The sequence below is a fragment of the Pelmatolapia mariae genome, linkage group LG10_11 (assembly GCF_036321145.2).
Source record: "Pelmatolapia mariae isolate MD_Pm_ZW linkage group LG10_11, Pm_UMD_F_2, whole genome shotgun sequence".
Lineage (NCBI taxonomy): Eukaryota > Metazoa > Chordata > Actinopteri > Cichliformes > Cichlidae > Pelmatolapia > Pelmatolapia mariae.
Window position 1 is genome coordinate 27212821 of NC_086236.1, and position 26422 is coordinate 27239242.

Consider the following 26422-nt stretch of genomic DNA (forward strand, 5'->3'; position numbering starts at 1 on the left):
GGAAGTGGTAAAACATTTATTTAGAGGGTGGAACACAACACAGAATAACATGGACACATGCTTAAAATGCCATGCTGGATCCAAGACCATGAGAAATATATTCACAATATCATTTTATAGAAGTTACATTTTATCTCTGACAGATGGACATGTTTCACATGAAGACAGGAGTTAAGGCATAATGTTTGGTCATTCTCCTCTCAAATGCTACTCAGAGGTTGCCACTACATTGATAAGACAAAGCAAATGTAGGTATCATATCCTTTGGTACAGATACAATGGCCAAAATAATGAATGACCTTCAAGAGGTCCAGGTTACAAAGGAATAATGCTAGAATGCTTCATTTATCATCTAAATACATACATACATACTTGTGTGTGTTCCAATATACATTAGTAGGACAGATGTTAAAGTACAGGTATAATAGAGTTTGAACAATCTAAAACAAAAGTATAACAAATCATCAGTGTATGAATGGTATTCAACTATCTGCACATTTAAGTAGACCAACATTATTCAACAAAGGCACTGTGTACAGAATTCTGTCTAAATAAAAGGAGCAATGCAAAGAATAAGAAGTTGTTAACCATTTTGTTCAGATACAATGTCTTCTGCAGATAGAAATGGTGCCGTTGGTGAATGTTACAATGATATGACTTTAAACGGCAACTTGCATGTAACACCTCCGTTACCTGCTGACTGAAGCAGACATAAAATAAAAGACATTCTACTTTTAGGTGAGTACTTTTGGTGAAATTTGGGCAATTTTCATGATCAGCCACATTTGGCCGTATGACCAGCAGTAAGAGGCAGTGTCGCGCCTGAGTGAAGTAGAAAACTGCCAGTCATCTGCTGTCCAGCTGAATTAAAATGACTCTCACTCATCCACGCTGCAGTGAAATCTGCACTCCGGCTTCAAACCGGGACAGTGAATCCATTATCAGCTGATCTTTGACAGGTCTGAATGACCTGTATCGGTTAACAGCGGCTTCTCACAGTAGGAACATTAAACATCAAAAGGTTCACCATAACTGTGTTTCAGGCACAAATACAACACTTTAACAACAGGTGGAACTGTAACATTAATGTGGGAAAAAACAGAAACAAGATGAAATTTGTCACAGACCAAAAGAGCCACATGGACGGTGTTTATTTCACAGAGAAGAGAAACTGTACGATAAATGATCGCTGGCAATTTAAAAAAAACAACAAAAAAAACATTATGGTCACAGATTTGGAAAAGTGGTTAATGAATGTTCACAATATTGTTTATGAGAGGCACAAAATTAATTCAGAGGTGGGCTGCACAATAAGCTGGTTTGGGAAAGCAGAGTAGGATGGTACAAAAATACAACATTTAGATTTAGGACATGTAGCAACAAAGGACTCATTGAGACTCAAATCCTGCTAAGATTCTGCCATCTAGAGGTTGAAACTTGCAAGTACACGCCAAAACTTCTGATACTGAACAATTACTTTGAACACTGACTTTTGTATAAAGGTGAATGAATTTATATAACCTTACAACAGGGTAACCAAATCTACAAGCAATGATTAACCCTGTGAAACTCTTAATTGTTTATCATCTCAAGGTCACGCAGAACTTGCCAAGATCGGAACATGTTTAAAGAAATGTTTCATTTTCTATCACAGTAACAGACTACAGTAGAAATCTGACATGAAAACAAATCATGTTTTACTTTGACATGCAGCAGCAGAAACAGCTACAGATCCAGCTGCTCAGACCCCAACATGAACTTCACTTTGCTTTCATCAAACTGAGAACAAACCTGAGCACAAACACTACATACAGTGTTTACAATCAAATCACCTGCTTGTTTCCCGACTTGTGACTGACTGTAACATTCCTGCTTTGTCATAACAGACTGGGTGCACTGGGAACTTAACCCACAGAGGCCAGAGCGACGATGCTTTTCCTTCATCACTGTGGAGTTTCTCCTTAAATTACAAATAACACAATCACACAAGTGACATCTGGGAAATATGTTAGCAAGACTAACAGTTTATCTGAGGCGGGGGAACAGGACAAAAGAAATTACACACACACACAAAAAAAGCTCAGACCCTGAATGTCCACCACATGCCATTTGAGGTAATACAGAACTGTTCAGTAGCCTTGGTGGGCATGCAGGGTCATTGTTTGGGCTAATCATTTCCAAATATGGCTTTGTTTTATGCTGACATGTCCAAGCACGTGACAAAAGAGAAGCGGGAGCACTACTGTCGGTATACGCATAGAACAAACAACATCCATCTATAACAGTGATACAGTCAGACAGAAATCCAACTAAAGCCAAACCGCTTTCGTCTGGTTTGGGCACTTGAGTGGTGAACAGGCACTGCACATAGGAGCAAGAAGACAGACAACATAACATCCTGCGAGGTAAGCCTTATCATACAAGTGACTGGTAACAGGTAACGTGTCATTGTATCTATATAATCACAGTGAGTACAACAATAGTTTGAAGATCTATCACGCTAATCTTTAAGAAGTCTGTTTAAAAGCAAAGAGGGAATTACACACTCTGTTCAGTCTACTGCAAACTACTTCAACAACTGAGCATTGAATGACTGTGGAATTAAGAGGCAGGAGCCGCACCTATTGCTCCATTTCCAATCATCAATGAATGTCAAAACATCAGACAGGAACATATGCTTGAATTTCAGGCATATACTTAGAAAGCTCTGGAGAGGAGTACAGTATTCTGATTAGTTCTCCGTGTCTGAATTTCTCTCGCCTACTTTGCGTCTGGACTTTTTTAATCTATGAAGGATTTAGTAGGACTGCGAAGAACTGCAGCATATAATCCTGGCTAACTAGTGCAGAATATTAAGGGTGAACGTGTTTAAAACAAGAACTAAAAACAACAGAAAATACATACAATCTGATCTTTCAGAGGTAAGGCCCCATTATTTTCTCCTTTAGAAAATTAAAAACCTCTTAAAAATATAAAAAACCTCTGATTTGGTGTCAAGTGTTTCTGGTCAAAGGCAGTTGCATAAGGGGTCAAGGGCTAAACAAAGTTTTCATGCTTGAGGCAGATACACAGCAAATGATTGAGAATAATGAGTCCCAGGCCTGCTTCATCAGAAGGCTGCTTGGCTCTGTGGGGTGGTCATCTTCTGGAGCAGAGGTATCTGTGTGATCAGAATGATTAGCACATTCTGTGTTTAATAGACATCTGTCATGCTCACACAGCACAGCTGTACATTATATTAATCTGTCATAGCAACTGTTCCCTTAGACATGATGAGGTCTTAATTAGAAAAAAGGATTTCAGAGGAAGTTGCTGACATTTAACTCATCAGTACAGATTCACACATCAAATATGAACACTTAATTTGAGTATGTCTAAAAATATTTTTCTGTAATTACAAAAAATGTAGTCACAAAGAATTAACTAGCTGAGACCACATCTTCAATTAAGTCTGACAGCATTTCTAGTAGATACTAGCAGATGGAGTGAGCATGAACTGAGGCTGCGGTTTGGGGAAGGCCTCAGTGGGGACTGGCGGCGGCAGATCCTCATGTACTAATGAGAATGAATTGGAAAAGGGAGGGAGGGGCGTGAAAACGAGCGCAAACAGCGTGCAGTGCAGGGGTTCATATATAGACAGAGAACTGGAAGGGGCATGTATGAGGTGTGGTCCTGCTCCAGAAATTCATTATAAATATATTCATTGTGTCTGTAACACGAATAAACAAAAGTAATTTTAAAAAGGATGTAAAGTGTTAATAACTACAGTACACAGTACAGTGCATCTGTTGCTTCTTAAAGCTGCCTTGATTTCTCTTACTTCAAGAGCCACTGAACAAGCTAAAAATACAACTCTGGCTGTGTTAACAAAGTGTTGCTTATTTACACAACAAGAGTTTCAGTGTTTAGTAATAACTGTCAGAGTTTGTTCATATGTGGGTGGTGAAATTCTCCATTTGATTTCCCAGACGGTTCCTAAACAGCACAGCATTCCTGTGCTACATTTTTGAGAAGTCTCTTAAGAAGTGAATAATGAGCTGACAGCATGGAAATTGCAGCTTGCAGATGGGGAGAAAAAATATTTATGTCTAACCAAAAGTATTCAGAGACTTTCTTTATTTATAAGCAATCATTAACCAAATATACAACTAACCATAAAGATGACATATAGCAGTAAACAAAAAAAGTGACTTTTTGCTGCACCAAAGCCCTTTCAATACAAACCCACATATGGTGATTAAGTCTCTCGGGATCTAACTGCAGGCTTATGGACCCAACAAGCCAATGTCATAATTTATAAATATGTTTGCCTGAAAAGGCAATTAGTGATTGCAATGGAGACAGACAATGGGCTACAGCAACTCGAAGTATGACGGAAAAACTTATAACACTTAAAAACGCAGATTACTTAGTGGTTTAACTTTTCCTTATTGGCTACACCCATCATAAACATATGGTAAGTGTGTTTGTGTAATTACTTTCATTGACAGAAGGGGGGAAAAAAAGCTCTGTACTATGTTTCAGATTCAGCAGAGAGCTCTGAACAGTACAGTGCCTTCTTACCTTGGTGAGATCCACCCCAGTGAGGGCATTGACTGAGACCGGGAGTTCAGCTAATAGACGGTTCACTTCACCAGTTACACGGCTGCCTTCTCCACTCAGGATGACAATCTCATTGGTCTTGGACAGAGGTGCAGCCACTTTACCAGCAATCTGGAAAAAACAGTGTGAATACCAGTTTGAGACCTTCGATAACTGAGGACTGATTTTTTTATTTATTTTTTTCCAAGACAGTAATCATGTGATAAAAACAGATCAAACCCTTTGCAGCTCTGTTCAGTAAAAATGCTAAATGTTTAACAAAGTCTATGTTCAAAGTTATCAGAGAAAGACAGTACATGTGAGACAATTAATGCTTCTCTAGCATTTGTAAGACAGAAATGTTAGTTATAATTGTATAATGGTTCTAAAACTAATCCTGAAGTTGAGCTGCTTGTTAATGGTTTATATCACAAAGAAAAAAAACCCAGAAACCATATGTCTACAATTTCTTCCTCAAAACTGAATTGTGATGAAACAAAAATATTAGAGGCTGTCCTGCTATCCAAGCAGTCCACTCTGAAAAAGTCATAACCTTGATCACAGAGACCAGAGAACCTGCCAGTCCAATCTGCTAAACAGTCTGAAAAAGTTCATAAAATCACTTTGGTACTCAAAGCTCTTATGGTGTAGACACTGTAAAAAACAAACAAACAAAAAACACTAAACAAAAATCCACAAATGGCAGTGTTTTATAAATCTGTATCACAAACCTTGGGTAGAGCCTCCAGGACTAAGGCGGTCTTGGCAGCATCGCCGTACTGCTGGTAGGCTTCGGCCTTCAGCCTCATCTTCTCAGCTTCTGCCTTCCCCACAGCTTCAATGGAGGCAGCCTCTGCCTCACCAATACAGCGGATCTTCTCAGCCTCTGCCTGTGCTGTCAGCACCTTCTTCATCCTGACAGACATCAGTGTTAGAGGGACAGCAAAATAATTCTTTATTGGTTTACATAACCAATATCTCATTACTAATAGACACACGACCTTTGACATGCAGACATAAACAGGCATTACACATTACACGTGGTATATGTGAGAATGAATAATAGATAGCAGTATAATTAATATTACTATGATGTTTCTTGGGTGCTGAGCTATATGTAGCATTTTTTTAGCATTAGAAAAACACAATGATTTCAGATATTGATAAAGATTGGGGCCCACTATCCAACTAATCAGCTGCTCTGCTTTAGGGAAGGGAGCAACAGCAGATTTCAATAGGAATGGGAGAAGTGTGAAAAAAATGTTCAAAGATTAAAAATACAGCATGAAAAGCAGAAACAGTGGCTGCAGTGGACACTTCACTGTTTTTAACACTCAGGTTCAGTTCAATTCTTGTAGGTTACAACTTTGTCTTCTGCATGACCGGCTAATGGACCAATAACAGCACAAGCAAGAGTAGCCCATATTATGTTTTACATATATGTATATGTATTACATATTTTGCACACTTCCTCCATCTACAAAGCATTATTTACACAGTGGTGAGTTATTCAATTATGCCTGAAGAGACTGAACATTATATGGTTAAACCAATGTCTTTAAATATAGCAAACCGCTATGACAGTCTCAGTTAAGAAATAAATGAAATAGCCCTTTAACATTTTCCCCTCTCACTGAAAGTGATTTCTTTTTGACTGATAAGAGGATTTGTCAGCAAAGTACTCACTTCTGGCCTTCAGCCAGCTGCTGCATCTTGTAGGCTTCTGCCTCGGCAGGTCTCTTCACAGTAGCGATGAGCTCCTTTTCAGTGCGTTCAATCTCCTTTTCCTCAATTTTGATCTGTTTTTTCCTCTGCACCACCTCAATTTCTATCTCCTCCAGACGGATCTTCTGTTGCTCTTTAGCTGCCTGCAGCTCATATGCCAGTTGAGCCTCAGCTTTCTACAGAAGCAGGAAGTTTTTTAAAAGGGTAAACTTTCACAATTGTTGCTGACACATTCAACCCAACAAACACAACTTCATACCTTTGTGTTCACTTCCTGATTGAAAGAAGCTTTCTGCATTTCCAGCTCTCTTTTGGAGTCAGCCATTTTGGTGTCTGCGATGAACTTGACATCCATCATTTCTTTCTTACATTCAGCTTCCTGTAAAAGACAGAGTGCAACAACTAATGACAGGGAGATGGATCAGGTGCTGTATGGTGGTTTCTTAATGTAATAATAGCCATTAGCAATAGATGATAGAAGTTTTAACTTCGTCTTAAAGCTTTTCTTACCCTAATGCCAGCATCTCTCTCTGCCTCTGCTACTCCAATGTCTGCATCCCTCTGTACTGCAGCTGTCTGAGTTTTACCCAGCGAGCTCAGATAGTCCACTTTATCATATACATCCTTTAAGGAAGAAAGGTTAACACTAATGTACACAACTCTAGGCAGTTAACCTAATGAAATTAAAAAAACAAACAAACAAATATTCGAAAAATAGAGTCAGAATAACATGAACTTGACGTTCTCTTTCTTATACCTTGATGGTGAAGCTGAGAATCTCGATACCCATGCGGCCAACATCAGGTGCTGCCACCTCTCGTACCAAGGAGGCAAATTTGTCTCTGTCTTGGTAAATCTGCTCAACAGTTAGCGTGCCTGGAAGATCGGTCAGTGTGTTTAGTGCCTCAAAAATCATGGTCCTGTAATACATTTGAATAAAACCAAACACACTGACAAATAGGGCCAATATGTCAAGAGGGAAAAAAAATCCTCCAATCACTGTCATAGTCATATGGCGCAGATACCAAAAAGAACAAAAAGCAAGAAAACACCACAGAGTCACCATATGGTTTGGAGAAGCTACCCACCAAGGATAGCACGCAGGTGACCCTCTAGGGTCTGCAGGATAACACTCTTGATCTCCATGACTGACTTGCCCAGGAATTGTTCGCAGGCATAACCGAGCAGTTCTTTTTCAGTCATCACCTTCACCTAACGCCAACATGGACAGAGAACATCATTCATTGTGCCTGTGTTTGTGAATACACAAACACAGGCACAACACACAGGTGTGGCACACAGAAGTACAACACATACTAGCTTTTAATATTATACAAAGATTTTTTTAAAATCCTTTTACTTAGAATGTCTTTGTTTTTCTGTTCACCTTCATTGCATCAGTAATGCAAAGAGCTGAAATTACAAAGTCTAAAATTCACAATAATAATAACAACTGTTGTTGTTATCATTATTATTATTATTATTATTATGCCAGTATGTGTTGGATGTATGTATGTCATTATGCTTTTGACACATGAAAAGAACTATGGACATAGTAATCAGCAAAATGTTTGAAGAATATCTTGTATGCTGTCAGCCCACCTAAAAGAGGAAGCCAAAACTGTCAGCCATCAATGACATGGCCAAACAAATGTTCAACAATACTTTCTTAGTTTGCCTTTGGGTAAAGTCGATCCACACGACTCACATTTCATTTAAACAAATTTCTTGTAATTGATATACTTATTTATAGAGTAAATACAATGCCGTGAAAATGTATTTATTTAATATTTTATTTATTTATTTTTTAACATGTTTCAGATCAAACCAATTTCAATATTAGACAAAGATACCCTGCCCTACCCTGAGATACATTTTTCACATAGGGCCAGGTTGTTTTGATAACTTTTTTCCTTTAATAAATGAAATCATTTAAAAATGCTGCTGGCTGCCAGTGCTACCTGTCAACCTCCTACTACATTCACCTTTCTCATCATTTTGAAAATCACAGGTGACATCATTCTCGATTTATTATGTTCACAAGATTTTGAGAAAACTTGACCTCTGATTTTTAGTAGATGGACTTTTGGTATCAATTTGAAAATCTTATGTTGTCTCATTCTCGATTTATATTTGCCTAATATTAAAATTTGTTTGACGATCTGAAACATGTCAGCATGATAAAGATGCAAAAATCTAAGAAATTGGGAAGGGAGTAAATACTTTTTTACAGCATCTCTCCATTTTTCAATAAAAGTATTTTGGAAATGTTATTATGGCTTTTACAGAATACATGGCTGTCTAATGTCAGATGAAGTCAGTATTCTGCTATTAGATTTTTTGCTCTTCTTAAATGCAAGGACTTAATTTTTCACATCACTGTTGCATATAATATATAGAAATAAACAGGGGAAAAAATATGATGGACACGTAACATTTAAAAAAACAACAACAACAACAACAAGAAAGAAACAAAGAAAAATGAATGTCACTGACCTGAGGTTTAAAAGATAATAACAGTCAGTGATAGAAAGACAGATCATTTACAAACAGACAGTCATGTAATCAAATAATGGGTTAAAAAGGTTTGGGGTAAAATTGTTGTCCATCAGAGCTGTAAGATAAAAAAAAGAGTGAGCTGGGTCCTTAGGCGAGAGGTCTGCACATGGGTATGTTTTACAACATGCACTCATAACAGAAATAAGGGCAACACAAAGTCAGGAAAGACTGTCTTCACTTCCAGAAAACAGAAAAGGCCACAAGACAGCCAAGGAAAGCTCTAACAGACAGCAGGGGGCGCTGTGCAACTGCTGACATTGGAATAAAGACTTGAACAATTTTAATTTGTTGCCCTGAGCTCTTAATCTGCTACCTAGCCCCACTCCAACTTGTAACACCACCCTTCCTCCTGCCTCCCCTAAATGCACAGACAGTACAGAAAAAAAATCTCAGTGGACAGTTTTGTTTTTTTAAAATTTGTTAGGTCCTTCCAGTGCAAATTGACTATTAAGTTATCGAAGGATTCAAAAACAGTCCTACCTAAAGTAACAAGGCAAAATATGATTGAAGAATTCAATACAGAAATGAAATGCACATCCTATATTGAAATTCTGCTCATTTCCTTTAAATGGATGTCTACCACCAAGTCTAATTAATTTGTCTCTTTGAATTAGGAAAGACCTTGCTGTTGCCATGGGACACAAATTTCACAGTGGCTTTGGCTTAGATTGGACCAATCTGACGGACACCATTATGAGTCTGCTCAAAGTTAAACTGTGTGAGAGTGGGGGGTTTTCAACTTCAGACAGTGGCGTCATTGTCAGCACTCATGTAGAAAAACACAGAGAAGAGGAACATACAGTGGCAAAATGGTGGTCAAAACAGAGAACTGATAATGAGGCATCATCATTCAAACAAAAGAACTACTGGCATGCGGGCGGAAAAAAAAATCAGGAAGTAATTAGGAGCAAGATATGGAAATGCACAAAACACTGTGATGATACGTACATTTTCTTAAACAGAAAATCCACAAAATAATTACTTTCTATTACAAATTAGAACTCAGTCAATATTTGTGCTAAAAAGTATCTAGAAGGCAAAATAAGACATTCTGGAGTCTTGACTCTGTTTGTAGGCAAAGTCCAAGGCCAGGGAGTGCTGCCTGGCTACATTGGTTTTGATTTGTACTTCAGCATCTGTGGCATTAATATGACTGACAGAATGAAAGCAGCTGCACAGTATTGTGCTTACTTTACTTCATGCACTGCTTTAAGTGAGGTTATGAGGTTTGCTTTGTACACGAAATAATTAGTTGCATTAAAAATGTATTTAGTTTCACCAATGCAACTATTCTCTACTATTTTTGAATGATCATAAGCTGACACACCAGGGCGCAGTTAGAATTGGTTTGAATAAGCAGAGAGTGATTAGAGTCAACAATAAGTTTTTGCCATCATAAACTGGGGAAAGAAAAATCCTGTACATGCTGCTCTGCAAGTTAAACCTTCAGGTTTTCAGGCATAATCCTTCTACAACTGATAACTGCCTGCAACAGGCCAGGAGTCAGCTAATTGGTCTGAAAAAGAGGAAAACAAAACTTAATACGAGAAAGAACTTCAGATAATGGAATGTTTTTTATGTCTGTATGCAGCATCAATTAACAAGCTATTTTTTCCCTCCTAAGTAGTATTTCACTTCATGACCTGTGACTATAAAATGAAATGACTCATTGTTATTTCTGCAAACTTACTAATACGGTTAGTGACACAGAGTAGAGCACAGTGTAGATTACACATTCCCCTACTAAGTAAAAGAACCCTGGTTCAATCTCAAGGAAACACAAATCCCTTTGGGGTTAACAAATCAAAAAATCTGTCAAATCAAATATGTGAAGCTACGTGGCATGCACTTGTGAATAAATGAGCAGCTGAAAGTAGCTTTAAGTAATACATTTAAGACAGCAAAAATAATGTGAAATGTTGATTTAAATGGTGCTGCTAAAGTTTGCGATGGCAGACCTAAAAGGCATAGGGCATAAAGGAGCTATTAGTTAAAAAGTCAGCCTGTAGCCCCGCTACTCCTCCTTTTCTTCTTCTAGTAACAAAGAGACAATTGCAGAGGATAAGACAGTTTGCTTCTATTTTCACTACAAACAGTGCCAATCAGCATCAGGCACGTGTAGAGGCAATGCTGAACTATCGGTCTTGTAGCCTTGGTATCGCTGAAGTCACTGTTATCCTGATGTGCAGTACGATTTTTAGGAGGGCACCTATATCTAATTTTAACATTTCAGAAAGGGCTTTCACCTTTTCAAGTCTTATTGGGACAATTTCAACCTGGTACATTATTAATTTGAAACGGTATGAACAAAATCTGATGTGGTATCTCTGTTGGTTCATTTGGATGGTGTAACAGGAAAGTGCTCAGGTTTTTTCTTTGTTATAGAGTGAGGCAAGTGTCTTATAATAAAAGTTGACTCTGTGGTTTTAACACAGGGGTCTAAGTATGAATAAATAAATAGAGATGATATAAATCTGGACAATTTACCCTTGAAGCATGTCTCCTTGGGCACCTTTGGAACAATGCAGCTGCTATTGTTAGCTCAGTACCTGGGGGTCCTGTTCTGAACACTTTCCAAATATTATTTACATCATCAAAACAATTGAAAAAAAAAAATCAAACAAACAAACAAAGAAATTTCAGGTGTGTCTGCATTTTCATGAAGACTTCAAGTAGTTTAAGACAGAAAACATCAACTTCTGTAAAACTGACATGACTGTCATCTCAAACCACTGAAAAGTGGAACTCGTCCTACGATCCACAGACTAAAGAGGACTTTTCTTTGAAAGAATCTATAATGTTCATGCCTGGCAGTAAGGCCTAAATCTGGGCTGGTAGTAAGAGCTTGCATTATGATCCACAATAATTTAGAGTCCTCTATCCCAGTGTTTCCCAACCACTGTGCTGCAGCACATGGGTGTACCATGAGAAATGATCAAGGTGTCATGGAAGATTATCTGGTTTCCCCTGATTGGTACTCTAAGCAACTGGCTTCTTCTTCCTCCAATTAAATGGGTTGCCAACTGCCAGTAAAACAGAAGAATACGAAGAACAAATGACGTAGTCATGCTGCGAGTGAGACAACGCAGCACATAATAGCAATAGATGAATATTTGAAAAGAAAAAGTAGTCAATCTGGGTCCTGGAGAAAATTCTGACCCAGATGAAGGCCATAACATGAGTAGTGGTCAGAAGAAAGAAAAAAGTTATGGTGGGGACAAACCGAGCCAATTCTGCTATACCTGGTGTGCGGGGAAAAATGATCAATATGCTTTTTGTGACCGTTTGCTTGGTGGTGTGTCGTGTGATTTTTCTAATGTGAAAAATGTGCTAAGCAACTAAGTGAGATTACTAAGAGAGATCAATATGAAATGTAATGTCTGCAACAGAGTTGCAACAGAGGCACGAATGAAAAAGATAAGAGCACAATTCCCACAGAGCCTCTGAGAATAGCAGCTGCAGTGGAAGAAGTCTGGAGGTGCGCAAGAACTCCCCTGCAAATTCCAGTGACACCTAGTGTAATAATATGGATCCAACATATGATACACTGCTTGTCAGATGTTTTGGTATTGTGACTACCCAAGTTATTCTTTAGCGTCTGTGAATTTTAAACAACAATGTGACAGACCCAGAACTGAATCATTTAAAAAAAGAAAGAAAAAAAAAGCAGAAATAAACAGCATAAAAAAAATAACATAATATACTGAGATTGACCGCAAAACACCAATTAGGCTTTTCATAGACCCATTTTTGTGTGCCATGCTAATTCACTGAAAGACTGAAAATAACACTGTGTCATCAGCATAGAAAATTGGTGGGGGTGTACTGCTGCAGGGAGCAGTGGGGTGACAAATTACAAATCAGAAAATCAAGTTTGAAGACTCGGACACAGAATACCAGCTGAAGTTGTATAATATTGCCTATGGTTTTACAAAAATAAATAAGGAAGCATTTGACACAGTGCTATTGTCAATTCGACTCCAGCTTGGTCAGATTATGTTACACATAGGCACTTGAGACCCCTGTATGAAATACCACCTCAGCTGTGATTAGAGGCTGATGCCAGAGAAAGGGAGGGAGGGGTTAGTGAAATCTGAACTGGGAGTCCCAAAAATGTGTGGTGATTTACCTGAGCCACCCCAGTGACAGTAATAGCTACACCCTCCGCTGTCTCTACATCCTCACACTTGGGCTGCAGGGTCATAATCTCAAGCGTTATCCTGTGAAGAATGTGGAAAAATATAAAATAAAAATTGACATGTTCTCAGGGAAAGCAAATGAGGGGAAGGGACAGAACACAAGAAAAGAAAAACAAGACAAAGTGAAACCATTCACCCAAGGACTCCAGATCACTAACAACGGAGCAAAATGAGATGCCATCCACAATCCAATCGATTTTGCATTAAGGAGTTGCATTTAATTTAAAAATTAGCCTTATTATATTAGTTGTGATTGGTCTCTGGACTTCTGATATCCTCTTTTTAATTTCTATAGCATTCATTTAGAGGTCCCGTTGCTGAAGGTGACTCAGAGCACAGCGTTATAGCAAAGTTATTAACAGCTGACTGTCTCCTCTGACTGCAGAAGAAAGAAGAAAAGAGGATGAAAACACACAGACAATGTTAGCCGATTAGCTGAACCATCACCTTTTGTCTTCCTTCGGCCTCAAACACCAGCCACTGCTTTTTTTTTTCTTTTTTTTCCCCCCAGCCTTCTGAAATGCATTACCTGAGCCACCCCTGTAACATCCAGGGGTACACCCTCCGAGGTTTCGATATTCTCACAGCGACAGAGGATGGTCATAACCTCCAGAGACATTCTACGTAGGCAGGCAGGCAGGCAGGCAGCGGGGATAGCAAAGGCAAAACAGTAAGTTGGACAACAGCTGTTAGGAATATTAGTAACCAAGGTCAAGAGGCAGAGAAAAGAGAGAAGGGGCAAAACACAAAACTTGCCCTTCTGCTTTGCTGGTTTTAAGCCTGTTTTACGTATGATGTGCTGCTGATGATACCGCTTTTAAAACCATCATTTTTGTCATAGTCGCTGTTATAAACAATTTAAATGAAGTGTGATAACACACAACATCACTAATGGAATCAAGCCAGTGTTAACAGGATCCTTGATCCTTTAAGATTACATTTGCATCACAAATACACAGGAATGTCCATTACAAACGATCATATCCCGTGCTTCAACACTGAACTGTTTACATATGACTATGTTTCAGAGCAGATAAAAGAGGCTTACCACTAGAGCTGGGCGATAGAACGATAACGATATGTATTGCGAAATAACTTTTTCTCGATAGAAAAATTAAACTATTGCGATAGACCTCATCTCGCTTGTCCTCTTAAAAAAAAAAGAAAGAAAGAACAGCCAATCTAAATTAAGTAGCACAGAGCCGAAACAATCACAGCCGCAGCGTCACGTCACGTGACTTGTTACGTACAGCACAAGTGCCAAGGCGCACATGTGCAGTTGTTTGGGAAGCAGCCAGCCGGGCTGCCCAGGTAATGGAGGAAATGAGTGTGCCGACTAGAGAAAAATCAACCGAGAGCGTGAGCGAAGGTTACCGAAGAAAAAAACGATGATGGTTCCAATGCCGGAGAGATTGTCGAACGGAAGGGCCATAGAAGTTCCGTAGTGTGAAGGTATTTCGGCTATTTCAAGTCGGACAAAAAACAGAGTAGCGCGCACTGTAAATTGTGCCGAAAGCAAGTCTGGAAATACAATAAACCGGTGCATGCTCAATCTCTGACTGAAAGCGCTAATTCGTCATTCGGCTTTTGTCAGACTAAAGTGACTGTTTGAAAAGCTAAGCTATACAACAAGGAGAGATTGAGAATTTCCTTTTAGTTCTCAGTTTATTTGATATTGACAAAAGTTAGTCAATTTTGTCTGTTCTTCTGTAAAACAAACTAAGATTTATTTTTAGAATTAAAATTTTGTTTCTAAGTGGAATTGACAATTTAGTAGTCTGTTTTGTTTGTTCTATTTTGAAACTTAAATGCTTTAGCGGCTGCGTTTTGTGTAGTTTGCAATATTTGCCTTTATTTATCTGAAACTGAAGTCTCATGTTCCTTAAGTACATCTACCCTGTTGAACTTATTATGGGAAATAAATATTTAAATCAAAACAAGCTGCTGATTATTTCACATTTTACTTGTGAGCAACGGCACATTTAAATCTTACAAATATAGTTATTTGGCTTATATCGTGATATATATCGTTATCGCCTGAAATGAAAAAAACATATCGTGATATGAAAAAATCTTATATCACCCAGCTCTACTTACCACCCTTGTATTATGATAAACACTACTTTCATACCTAGTTGTTTGGGTCAGTTTCAGTCAAAGACATGGGAGGATGACTGCAGCAACACTGGGAACCAGAGACTGTCTGCTGAACAGCTCCACCTCCCTTTCTTTCAAAGAGAACTGGATCAATGAGTGAGGAGCCTCAACTCAACATTAACAAGATTACTGCATCACAAGCAGGAAGTCCTCCACCAGCACCAGCACCATAATAATGCTGTCCAGCTACTGGCTTATGCACACAGGGCTTTTAGCAGACATGATGACTACTACTCTGAGTGGCACAAGATCCTCTCTGCTGCTCTTAGTATCTGAGGAAGCATGTGAAATGCTGATCAAAATTAATACTAAAAATATAAGAAGGGATTCCTGAGACTACTTAACTCTAAATGGAGATAAATCCAGACATGTTTCAACTTTTGCATTTTGTTTTTAAGGTCTAACCATTATGTTTCCTACCAACTAGAGCCAATGAGCAGCACTTATAGCGAAATGGGTGTGAAGGAGGCACACAAGGACTGAGAAAGGGCAAGATCAATATGACACAAAGCAAAGCAAGTTAGCAAAGTTGAAATAAAGAGGCAGGCAAACAAAAGATAGTTAATATCAGGACTTCCACAGACAAGATGTATCAATGCTGCTTTTTTACAGGATTATGCTATACAGCATATGACGTCTGAACAAAAACAAAAGGAGCAGTTTTTATTTCTTGATATGGAATACATATGAACAAGAGCCAACTAAAGAGCTTGTTTTCGGTTTCTGGCAGAGAAACAAAGAGGCACAAATTTAATTTGGTGTAGCTCATTATGAAACCATTAGCGAGTAGCTTCTCGCAGGTTTATATTTCCTTTGATGGCTTTTATTTCAGAACAGGAGTTTAGCTCATTTTCAGTTAAGAGTAGTTTTACAAATATTGTTAGTACTTCTCCCTCAGATCACCATTATGAAACATCTGTTTGTCTTTCCACTAATGCTTCTTCATTGGGGCTGGAAAAAAGCAGACTATACTCAGCTGCAATTCTCACAAATCTGTTAAACACTAGTTTCTAATATTAGGGCTGTGTGTTTCTATTAGCCACAAATAGCTTATTTATTCATCACTAAACTCTGAATAATGTCTTCTGTTTTGTGTGTGTGTATATATGTATGGGAATATGTTTAGGTGTACACACACACACACACACACACACACACACACACACACACACACACACACGTTATAAAATAAAGTTACAAAATGACTTGCACAAAATTAAACTGAGTTTTTTATTAACTTTTTTATAGTTTCATATAATTTGATGTCAATATATATTATTCATCTTTGATAATTAATGCATTACATTACTTATTTCCTATAGAGGCAATTCATTACATTACTACATTACATCATATTACATTACTTTTGAATTACTGCACAAGAGATCATCTGAGATTGTCACATGATTACCCGTTAACAATCATTCTTACAAAGTGATCCAAATCCTTACTCTAATGAGGACATACACAATCTCTTTTAGTGCTTCTGTTTTAATACAAAGTCGACAACACAGTTGTTTAGAGCAAGCCCAAAGAAAACTTACAAATCTATATGATCTTTACTTGTTAACTTTACTTAACTCACTATTGGCCTGCTGTCACTGCAATACTGCTGCATCACTAGCAATTACTGAGGAATTTATGGCTAAAAGGTAAAAATGTAGCAATATTAATAAAATATCTACATTCTCAGTATGTTTTAGGGCTAAAATCACAGCCTGCACGTAACTATTAGGAAACTAGACTGAACTGATAAACTATTGCACATTTGCACTCTTCTCCTCTTAATGATAACCATAACTGAACAACAAAAGTAATGACTTAAGTCAACTACTTAATGTGCACAAATATAACTGATTATTCATTTGGTGTGTGTGTATATGTATATATACACACATATATATATATATATACATATACATATACATATACATACATATACATACACATACATATACATATATATATATACATATATGTGTACACACACACACACACACACACACACATATACAGCTGGATAGCGTAGTGGTTAGACTACACACCTTTGGAGCAGAGGATCGCAAGTGGGCTACTGGAACAAGAAGGCATCGGTGGGCAAGAGATGAAAACAGTTGTTGGAATGCTACTACGCAAGTAACCCTGGCGGAAGGGGTTACATGAATAGGATGAGGGACTTATGGATTCTTCGATACCCAACATCCACAATGACGGCGAAACTAGTTGTAGCTCAGTGTTCCAACATTCGAAAGAAGGGACTGCTATCACAGCTAGAGATTGACGAGGTACAACATAAATGCTACGGCAAGGAGGAGTCAGGACGCCAGGTCAGGGGGGAGATATCATCACCCCCACCCGAGATTGGGTACAAAGCCCCAAGTGCGATAGGAGAAGGATCGTTGAGTGCGAGAGGAACTGACCTGAAAGATAGGATCATGGCCAAGCTTGAAACCTGGATCCCCCGTAGCCGGTTACCAAGATTACGTGAAGTACCCTCAGAAGGTCTGCTAGATGATGTTAATGCAGCACTACGGACGATACCTACAACCACGATTACCGACACCAACAAGCTGATCTACACTACGGCAGCAGTGATCAGTGAGATGCTTGGCTACAAGTTGAACAGCCACAAGGGGCAGTACCCTCCATGGAGAAGGAGGCTAGAGGGCAAGATCAAAGTAGCACGGAGGGAGGTTAGCCAACTAACGGAGTTGCAGAAAGGCGTGACAAAGAAGGTGCATAAGAAATACAGCAAGCTGTCCATACCTGAGGCCTTGGAAACTGCCAAACAACGACTCACAGCCTTGGCCAGCCGCTTGAGGAGGTACACCAGAGAGATAGAAGGCAGAAGAATAAACCAGCTGTTCTCCACAGAACCAGCAAAGGTGTACTCTCAGTGGCAAGGGAACAATAAGAGAACAGCACCACCAAGGCTGGAGACGGAGCAATACTGGAAGAGCATATGGGAGAAGGACGCAACCCATAACGGCAATGCTCAGTGGCTAGTGGATCTGAGAAAGGGTCTCCAGTATGAAGAGTTGGACAGCACCAGGGCCCGACATGGTTCACGCCTACTGGCTGAAGAAGCTGACTGCACTCCACGAGCGTCTGGCACAAATGAACCAGCTGCTAGTTAACGAGAGACACCCGGAATGGCTAACCGAAGGTTGGACGGTCCTGATCCCCAAGGACCCCAAGAAGGGACCGGTCCTATCCAACTACCGACCAATAACCTGCCTCAGTACTACATGGAAGCTCCTGTCAGGCATCATATCGGCTAGGATGAACAGGCACATGGGTCAATACATGAGCGGGGCACAGAAAGGGATTGGCAAGAATACCAGAGGCGCAAAACACCAGCTACTGGTAGACAGAACAGTCAGCCGAGACTGCAAGACCAGACTGACCAACCTGTGCACAGTCTGGATTGATTACAAGAAGGCCTATGACTCAATGCCCCACAGCTGGATACTGGAATGCCTAGAATTGTACAAGATCAACAGGACCCTAAGAGCCTTCATCAGGAACTCAATGGGGATGTGGCGTACAACACTAGAGGCCAACTCCAAGCCCATAGCGCAAGTCACCATCAAGTGCGGGATCTACCAAGGAGATGCTCTGTCCCCACTGCTGTTCTGCATAGGCCTGAACCCCCTCAGTGAGATCATTAACAAGACTGGCTACGGATACCGACTACGAAACGGAGCGGTTGTCAGCCACCTCCTGTACATGGATGACATCAAGCTGTATGCCAAGAGTGAACGAGACATCGATTCACTGATACACACTACCAGGCTATACAGCAATGACATTGGAATGTCGTTCGGACTGGAGAAGTGTAGTCGGATGGTAACAAAGAGAGGGAAGGTAGTCAGAACTGAGGGGATTGAACTACCAGAAGGCAACATTGCAGACATAGAGGACAGTTACAAGTACCTGGGGATCCCGCAGGCGAATGGGAACCATGAAGAGGCCACTAGGAAAGCTGCAACCACCAAGTACCTGCAGAGGGTCAGGCAAGTCCTGAGGAGTCAGCTGAACGGTAAGAACAAGATCCGGGCCATCAACACCTACGCCCTGCCCGTGATCAGGTACCCTGCTGGGGTAATAGGCTGGCCAAAGGAGGAGATAGAAGCCACTGACATAAAGACAAGAAAGCTCCTGACCATGCATGGAGGGTTTCACCCCAAGTCCAGCACCCTGAGGCTGTACGCTAAGCGGAAGGAAGGGGGCCGGGGACTGGTGAGTGTCAGCACCACAGTCCAGGATGAGACAAGAAACATCCACGAATACATCACGAAGACGGCCCCGACTGACAGCGTGCTCAGTGAATACCTCAGGCAGCAGAAACCCAAGAAAGAGGAGGAAGGCGAGGAACCATCATGGAAGGACAGGCCCCTGCACGGTATGTACCACCGGCAGATAGAGGAGGTGGCTGATATCCAGAAATCCTACCAGTGGCTGGACAAAGCTGGACTGAAAGACAGCACAGAGGCACTAATCATGGCAGCACAAGAACAAGCTCTGAGTACAAGATCCATAGAGGCTGGGGTCTATCACACCAGGCAAGACCCCAGGTGCAGGCTGTGTAAAGATGCCCCAGAGACAATCCAGCACATAACAGCAGGGTGCAAGATGCTAGCAGGCAAGGCATACATGGAACGCCATAACCAAGTGGCCGGCATAGTGTACAGGAACATCTGTGCCGAGTATAACCTGGAAGTCCCGAGGTCAAAATGGGAGACGCCCCCAAGGGTGATGGAGAATGACCGAGCTAAGATCCTGTGGGACTTCCAGATACAGACGGACAAAATGGTGGTGGCTAACCAACCGGACATAGTGGTGGTAGACAAACAGAAGAAGACGGCTGTAGTGATCGATGTAGCGGTTCCGAATGACAGCAATATCAGGAAGAAGGAACACGAGAAGCTGGAGAAATACCAAGGGCTCAGAGAAGAGCTCGAGAGGATGTGGAGGGTGAAGGTAACGGTGGTCCCCATGGTAATCGGAGCACTAGGTGCGGTGACTCCCAAGCTAGGCGAGTGGCTCCAGCAGATCCCGGGAACAACATCGGAGATCTCTGTCCAGAAGAGCGCAGTCCTGGGAACAGCTAAGATACTGCGCAGGACCCTCAAGCTCCCAGGCCTCTGGTAGAGGACCCGAGCTTGAAGGATAAACCGCCCGCAGGGGCGAGATGGGTGTTTGGTATAGGGCTTTGGAGTTGACGTCACGCCGCAGTGCATTGTGGGGTCGCGGCGCCATGTCAGAAGGCCACAAATCAAAACAGACATACTGTGTTGATAGCAGGACTGCCAGAACCATGCTTAAAATCAACGCAAAAGACAAAGGGCTGTATCGCGACCGATTGCGCCCAGACGCCAAGAGACGGTACATGGAAAAAATAGCGTGCGTCGGTAATGTGGACCCATATGAAAAAAGGCAGTGGAGTGGAAACCCAGACGGCCTGCCGCCGTTGTCCTATCCCGATATCGTCGCGTACCTTGTCTGTGGAGTCAGCGCATACACGGAGAATCATTTTCGGAATTATAAATTCCTGGAGGCGCACATCTAATTCACAAACGGTTGGGTACAAGATTTGGCCGTTTTTAAGCCTCCACGTTGTGAGTACGTTGACCATATGACCAAGATACAGCCAGAGGTTGCCAGCTGTGCGTTGCCATGTAAATAGTTTGCATTTCATGTGTATGTACTTGCTAAGTACATGTGAACAGATCTTGAATAAAAAAATAAACATACTTTTCTTTTCTGTTTCATATGCTGGTTTGCCTGCAATAATGCCAAATAATACGCTACTCCGTCAACATGACGTGGTTCTGCAGCATCACACATTAGGATGTTTTATCTAATTATCTATGACCTCAGCGCATTCAAAATAACACTAAAAGCCTATTAAGACAGATATGAATTTATTTAGAACTCACCGGAAAGAAAATGCTGCGAGCAAACCAACAAAAAAATTGGGGATGGCAGAGAACTCGATATTCGCTCGTCTGACCACTGCAATCCAAGCCTGACGTCTTCGTTTAGTAATATCGGATACATGAGATCCCTCCCGTTGCCTCCAGGAGGGGAAACGATGAAAAGAGAGCCCATTTTCCAGCTTCTTGCCTTCCCTATCGTGTGATCTAACGTTGCAACACAGCACGTACGAACCATAGCTGACGCTTCCGTGTACTTTCTTTGGCCTACTGTCATGGCGCTAGGGGGCGTGGCCCCCCTCCCGTGACATCACGCTCCAAAGCCCTATCTATATATATATATATATATATATATCTATATATATCTATATATATATATAAATCCAAACACAAGCCCTTGTTACTCAAAACGCAAAGCTGAGATCTTACAGGGGCATGTGCCCTAATAAAAGGGGTCTAGGCAAACATAATCTCATTAGATAAACAGGAGACGTATACTACATCTCCATTTCTTTGTTGAAATTATCTGATTAACTCACAGTGTAAGGTGGGAAAACAAATTAACTCTTGAATTTATTAACTTAAAAGATCCCTGAACAGCAAAACCCTGTAAAAAAAATCCTATACAACTGTTACCATTCGTGAATATTTATAAATGATCTCATAACTTGCTTGATTATGGCTCTTCATATGGTTCATAGATCTTTATGTTGTGTTTGTTCTCTTAAAAAACCTTGAGTCATGACCATAAGGACATAAAGGTATTATAGAACCTTTTGTGGGGACCTGCAGATACCCTCATCTTAAAAGCTTCCTGATTGAGTTTGTGAGCACATTTGTTCGGGTTAAAACTAGAACAGACAGATCTTACCTCTGGATGTCAGAGACGAGCCACCAGCCCCAAGCCCAGCCTCCCACGACATAAGTCTTCTGATCTGAGCCACAGCAGCCACCTTTGGAGCAACACATATAAAACACATCACATGGCTGCAATCAATGTAGCAAAAGGTCACATGCTGTTGTATGTGACTTTTTCAATATGACATCCAGTCTGGGTTCCTTTAAACTTTGTGCACAAACCACCCGAATTCATACTAATGCACACTTCTAACTCTAGAAGCAAATTTAATGCAAACCCAAATGAATATCACTGTTTTGAAAAGGATCAATTAGTGACCCACTTTTCTGTTCAGCACTCAGTTTCTAAACAGGATCATGTGTAGCTTTGAGACAGAAAACCAAAACCCCTTCTCTCAATCTTCCAACCACATCACCCACAGCAGCTACGTGAGAAAGGTTCTCCAAAACAAAACAGGTAAAGGGTGAAACACTCAAGCTCTCATTTAAATACATCAGCCTCATGCAACCATTCTTTTTGATTTTGTGGGTTTGTTATTATTACAACTGTGGATTCCAAGGACAATTAAAACTTATTATCGTTTTAATTGTGCAATAATAATCATCATTATTGTGATGCATTCTGTTTTGCAATAATTCTCATTTTGCCTTTCAGCACAACCTCTCTCATTTTGCCTCACCAGTCCAAGTCCAAATTCTGCCAGGCTGCTGTTTAGTTCACTTGAATGTTAGTTTATATTTTATTAAGAGCAAGAAAATACATTTACATGCACATGTGGTGCAGCATGTGATTTCTCTGATAGCGGTTGTTCATTTGATTAAATATAACCTGTTGAGCCACCTCATCAGAGCCACCTCATCAGTAAGTTTGCAGAACCAATAAAACTTGGAACGATACTTCTTTTAATAAACTCTTGAACTATTTTCAATATTTTATAAGCCATTACCCTCCTAACCTCTAAAAATGACACTGACAAGAGTTTCCAAATGAGACTGAGTTAGGTTAGGCAGCCCCTTTCACTAGCCTCAGCGTCATGGTGTAATCATGAGTGATTAGTGTGACATTCTCAGCTGTCACATGATAACAGACAGAAAGGGGAGGATGGCCAGGAGAAGACTATCCTTATTAACACATACTTCCCTAACTCAAATACTTTTAGTAAACCGTTCAACATCTGAAATTATAGGTCTGTAGCAGACCTCTTCCTTTATGACACAGCAGGCCTTTAAGCTTCCAATAACAGGGCACTTTGTTGCCTGACTGACTAACATCTGACAGGAAACAGCAGCACTTGTGTACATAAACCAGAAAAAGTACACACTATCCTTGGTAAAACTGTGAATACTGTGATACCATAACTAAGTTTGTCTGCAATACAGGACATCACGTTACCTGAATATTACTGTTTCTTACCTCAAAACTTTAAAATAAAATTTAATTTAAATTAAATTTGAACAAGAGGTCAAGATTTTTATAGTTTAAAACTAAAGTAAAATTAGAACTAGATGTGAAAAACATTTTAGTTGACTTAAAAAGTAAAAACTAGACTTTTTGAAAAAATAAAAAATAAAATAAAACTAACTAAAACAATTTTGTAAACGTTTAAATCTAACTAAAATGAAAAAATAGGGAGAAATAGTCTTAGTTTTAGTAATTTTTAGTTAAGTAAAATGTTATTACATATTTTATTACTATTATCTTTTATTATAAATTTTATTACACGAGTCATTGTTGGCTATGTTTATTGATATTTTGGATGTGTAAAAGACTGCAAGTCAATGGCTTTCAAAAAATAGTGTATTTATTGTAATACCTGTGCTGATTTTCCTAAATCTTGCCTCTGACATATGCCCTTTATACAATAATAACTAAACAGACTAAAACTAACACTGAAACTAATTAAACTAAACTAAAACTAAACATTTTCACACAATAAAAACTGAACTGAAACAAAAAAATCCACTCTGGTAACAAACTGAAACTAAACTGATTTAAAAAGTCAAAACGGAATAAAAATAAAAACTAAATTGGAAAAAAAAAAAACCTATAATAACTCTGGTCTGGTCACATGATTATCAACATACTGATTTTATGGAGGAATGCTGAAGCGACAACTATCCTGCTAATGCATTCATTCTACAGGTCAATAAATCACGTCAATAAATGTCACTTTAGGAAAACCCCAAATAATCCTTTACCAGCTTCAGTTTTCTTGACAAAAAGCCATGCATATCCTAAATCACACTATGGAGAGATGGTGGCATTAATATACAATTGAGGCCATGAAAAGTACGTTGTGTTTTGCACCTAAACATGTAAACAGCAAAGCTATTTCTTTTCGCATCCGAGACTAATCGGGTCATAGGATCAGGATGTGCAACTCACACCCACTCAACTTTGCTCTTAATCAACATTCCTCGAAGTGATGAATTACATGCTGGTTTTTGCACAATGGAAAATCCCAAATTTGTTTTTTGTTCATCACAAGAGAATCAGACAGGAAACGGCACTTAACGATTCAGTTACAGAGGCGTGCTGGACATCTTTCCTGCAACACGTTCCCAAACCGTAGTTTGAACCTACCTACAGTAGGATTCTTAAACAATCAATAGCGAATGCATGAAATTATTATTATCTGGTTCTAATATTTTGTTTTGTTTTGTTTTGTTTTCTACATGGCCAGTAGCTTTTAAAATTTTAAGGACATTATTCTGTGTGCCCTGTGTTATGGGTATGAGAAACATCAGTGGTGACAGATGCAGTCAGCAAATCCAGGAGCGTGCACAAGCCCTTCCCTCATAATTCAATTAATCCTGCTGTAGTCCTGTAGGCCAAGAGTACCAGTGAGCCACCAGTGCAAATAAACATCAAGTCCAGCTTCGTGTGGTCCTGTTCCTACCCTGTTACATTACGCTTGTTTGACTCTTACTAAAATGATCATATAAAGCCAGACTCGTGAGCACACATGTAGAAACCGAAATATAAACAGAGCGGAAACCAAAACCATCTAAAGGCAGCTTGACAAACTAGTACTCGTACTTGAACAAGCGTCACTGCAATCGGATGAAATACTGCAATAATAGAGTATTAACAGAGGAAATCGGCGGACTTAGAATATAAATTATCTGGGGAAAAATACAGAAAGACACACACGCTGGCTCGTCCACTTATTACCAAATTTCGACCTAACTGTCCAGATACATGTACTCCCGTCAACATGTGGGAAAAGAAAACATGGAGATGCGTCTGATTTCCTATAGAGGCACGGATCGCGGGGCTGTCGCCCGCTTTAGTGCTTCAAATGGTGATTTTACCGTGATATTACAGGTCACGTTATTTTCTATTTTATAATGCACACAATAAAAGCTATTAGTTGCTTTTCGTATAATGGCTATATTAAACATTTTTTCGTTTCTTCTACTTCAGCGACCCTGAAGCGCCAAGCAGCTAAACACACATCGACCACGAAGCGTTTACGTTACCTGAAACCACAAGGGCCTCGTTTGGTCCAACGGTATGACAGTTTCCCATTTCAGCAGCAGAAAAAATGTGTATCCACACCTTTTCGACGCATACAAAACTCACTTAGTTTTTTTGAAACACCGTTTGCTCCTTTTTTCCCACTATCTATAAAATATTTCTCACACGCCCCTACCAACGATTCCTTTTTTCTTTTTTTCAAAATGGAGATTTTTTACTTTGTAGTTGCGTCACGCTAAACGTAATGAGACACACTACTTCCGCTGATAAATTTTCAAAATAAAGTCATGTTGGCAAACCTGTGTGGTGAATACCGGTTTAAATTAGCCGTTTGGTTTTATTTTGAATATTACTTATGTGCTTGTTTTGCTGCCACTTGACTCACGTGACCACAGCTCTCCCTGCCTTCTTTAGGGCCCCGCTTGCAATATCATAACGGTATAGGCGTGGTTGTTTAAATGTCTTCTCACGCAAATAACCAAAACAGCACTCGCTGTAATTTGCAAGAAACACTCATACTGAGTGACCATGTCACATGATATCACATCCAGGCACGTGAGCAGAAGCCAACCAAGAAATTATGTTGGTCATTTCTCCTTCTAAAATCTGTGCACTTTCTATATATCCCTGCAACCTTCTTTAAAAAAGCAACATTTTATGGATGAAGATGATTACATCTTGGCAGAGGTGGAGGCTGCCCTCCATTATTTTGCAGTACTGTGCAAAAAGCTCTTGGAAAATGAGAGATAAGAGCAGTGAGTCATTGAAACATCTGCAAATATATACTGTAGTATATAAGGTAAAAATGATTTTTACCTTATATTACATCTCTGTTGAATGTTGGGTGCTTTTTAGCCCATTCTGCCAAGATGATCCCACACTGCTTGAGTTATGTTGAGGTCTGGGTTCTGGGAAGGCTCAGG

General features: G+C 39.8%; 1 protein-coding gene across 4 annotated transcripts; it reads right to left on the bottom strand.

The window, feature by feature from the left end:
• On the bottom strand, nt 1-25700 carry LOC134637856 (flotillin-2a). Of its 4 annotated transcripts, none has more exons than XM_063488379.1 (11): nt 25502-25700; nt 22032-22113; nt 12995-13085; nt 7395-7518; nt 7064-7182; nt 6817-6930; nt 6566-6685; nt 6268-6482; nt 5313-5496; nt 4564-4713; nt 1-3160 (listed from the first exon to the last, which is right to left on the bottom strand). In XM_063488379.1, the coding sequence occupies exons 1-11, from the start codon at nt 25548-25550 to the stop codon at nt 3110-3112; spliced, it is 1299 nt and encodes a 432-aa protein (XP_063344449.1). In that variant the 5' UTR covers nt 25551-25700; the 3' UTR covers nt 1-3109. The 4 variants fall into 4 exon arrangements, with proteins under 4 accessions (XP_063344449.1, XP_063344450.1, XP_063344451.1 ...); XM_063488380.1 differs by lacking the exon at nt 12995-13085 and adding an exon at nt 13594-13684; XM_063488381.1 differs by lacking the exon at nt 25502-25700 and adding an exon at nt 13594-13684 and having other exon boundaries at nt 22032-22112.
• Between the last annotated feature and the right edge of the window lie 722 nt (nt 25701-26422).

Excerpts from the sequence above, each read along its gene's own strand:
- LOC134637856 (XM_063488379.1), bottom strand. The coding sequence starts at position 25,550 with ATGGGAAACTGTCATACCGTTGGACCAAACGAGGCCCTTGTGGTTTCA. Across the intron at positions 5,497-6,267 it reads CAGCTGGCTGAAGGCCAGAA|GATGAAGAAGGTGCTGACAG; the intron begins GTGAGTACTTTG and ends GATGTCTGTCAG. Across the intron at positions 4,714-5,312 it reads TCCTGGAGGCTCTACCCAAG|ATTGCTGGTAAAGTGGCTGC; the intron begins GTTTGTGATACA and ends TGTTTTTTCCAG.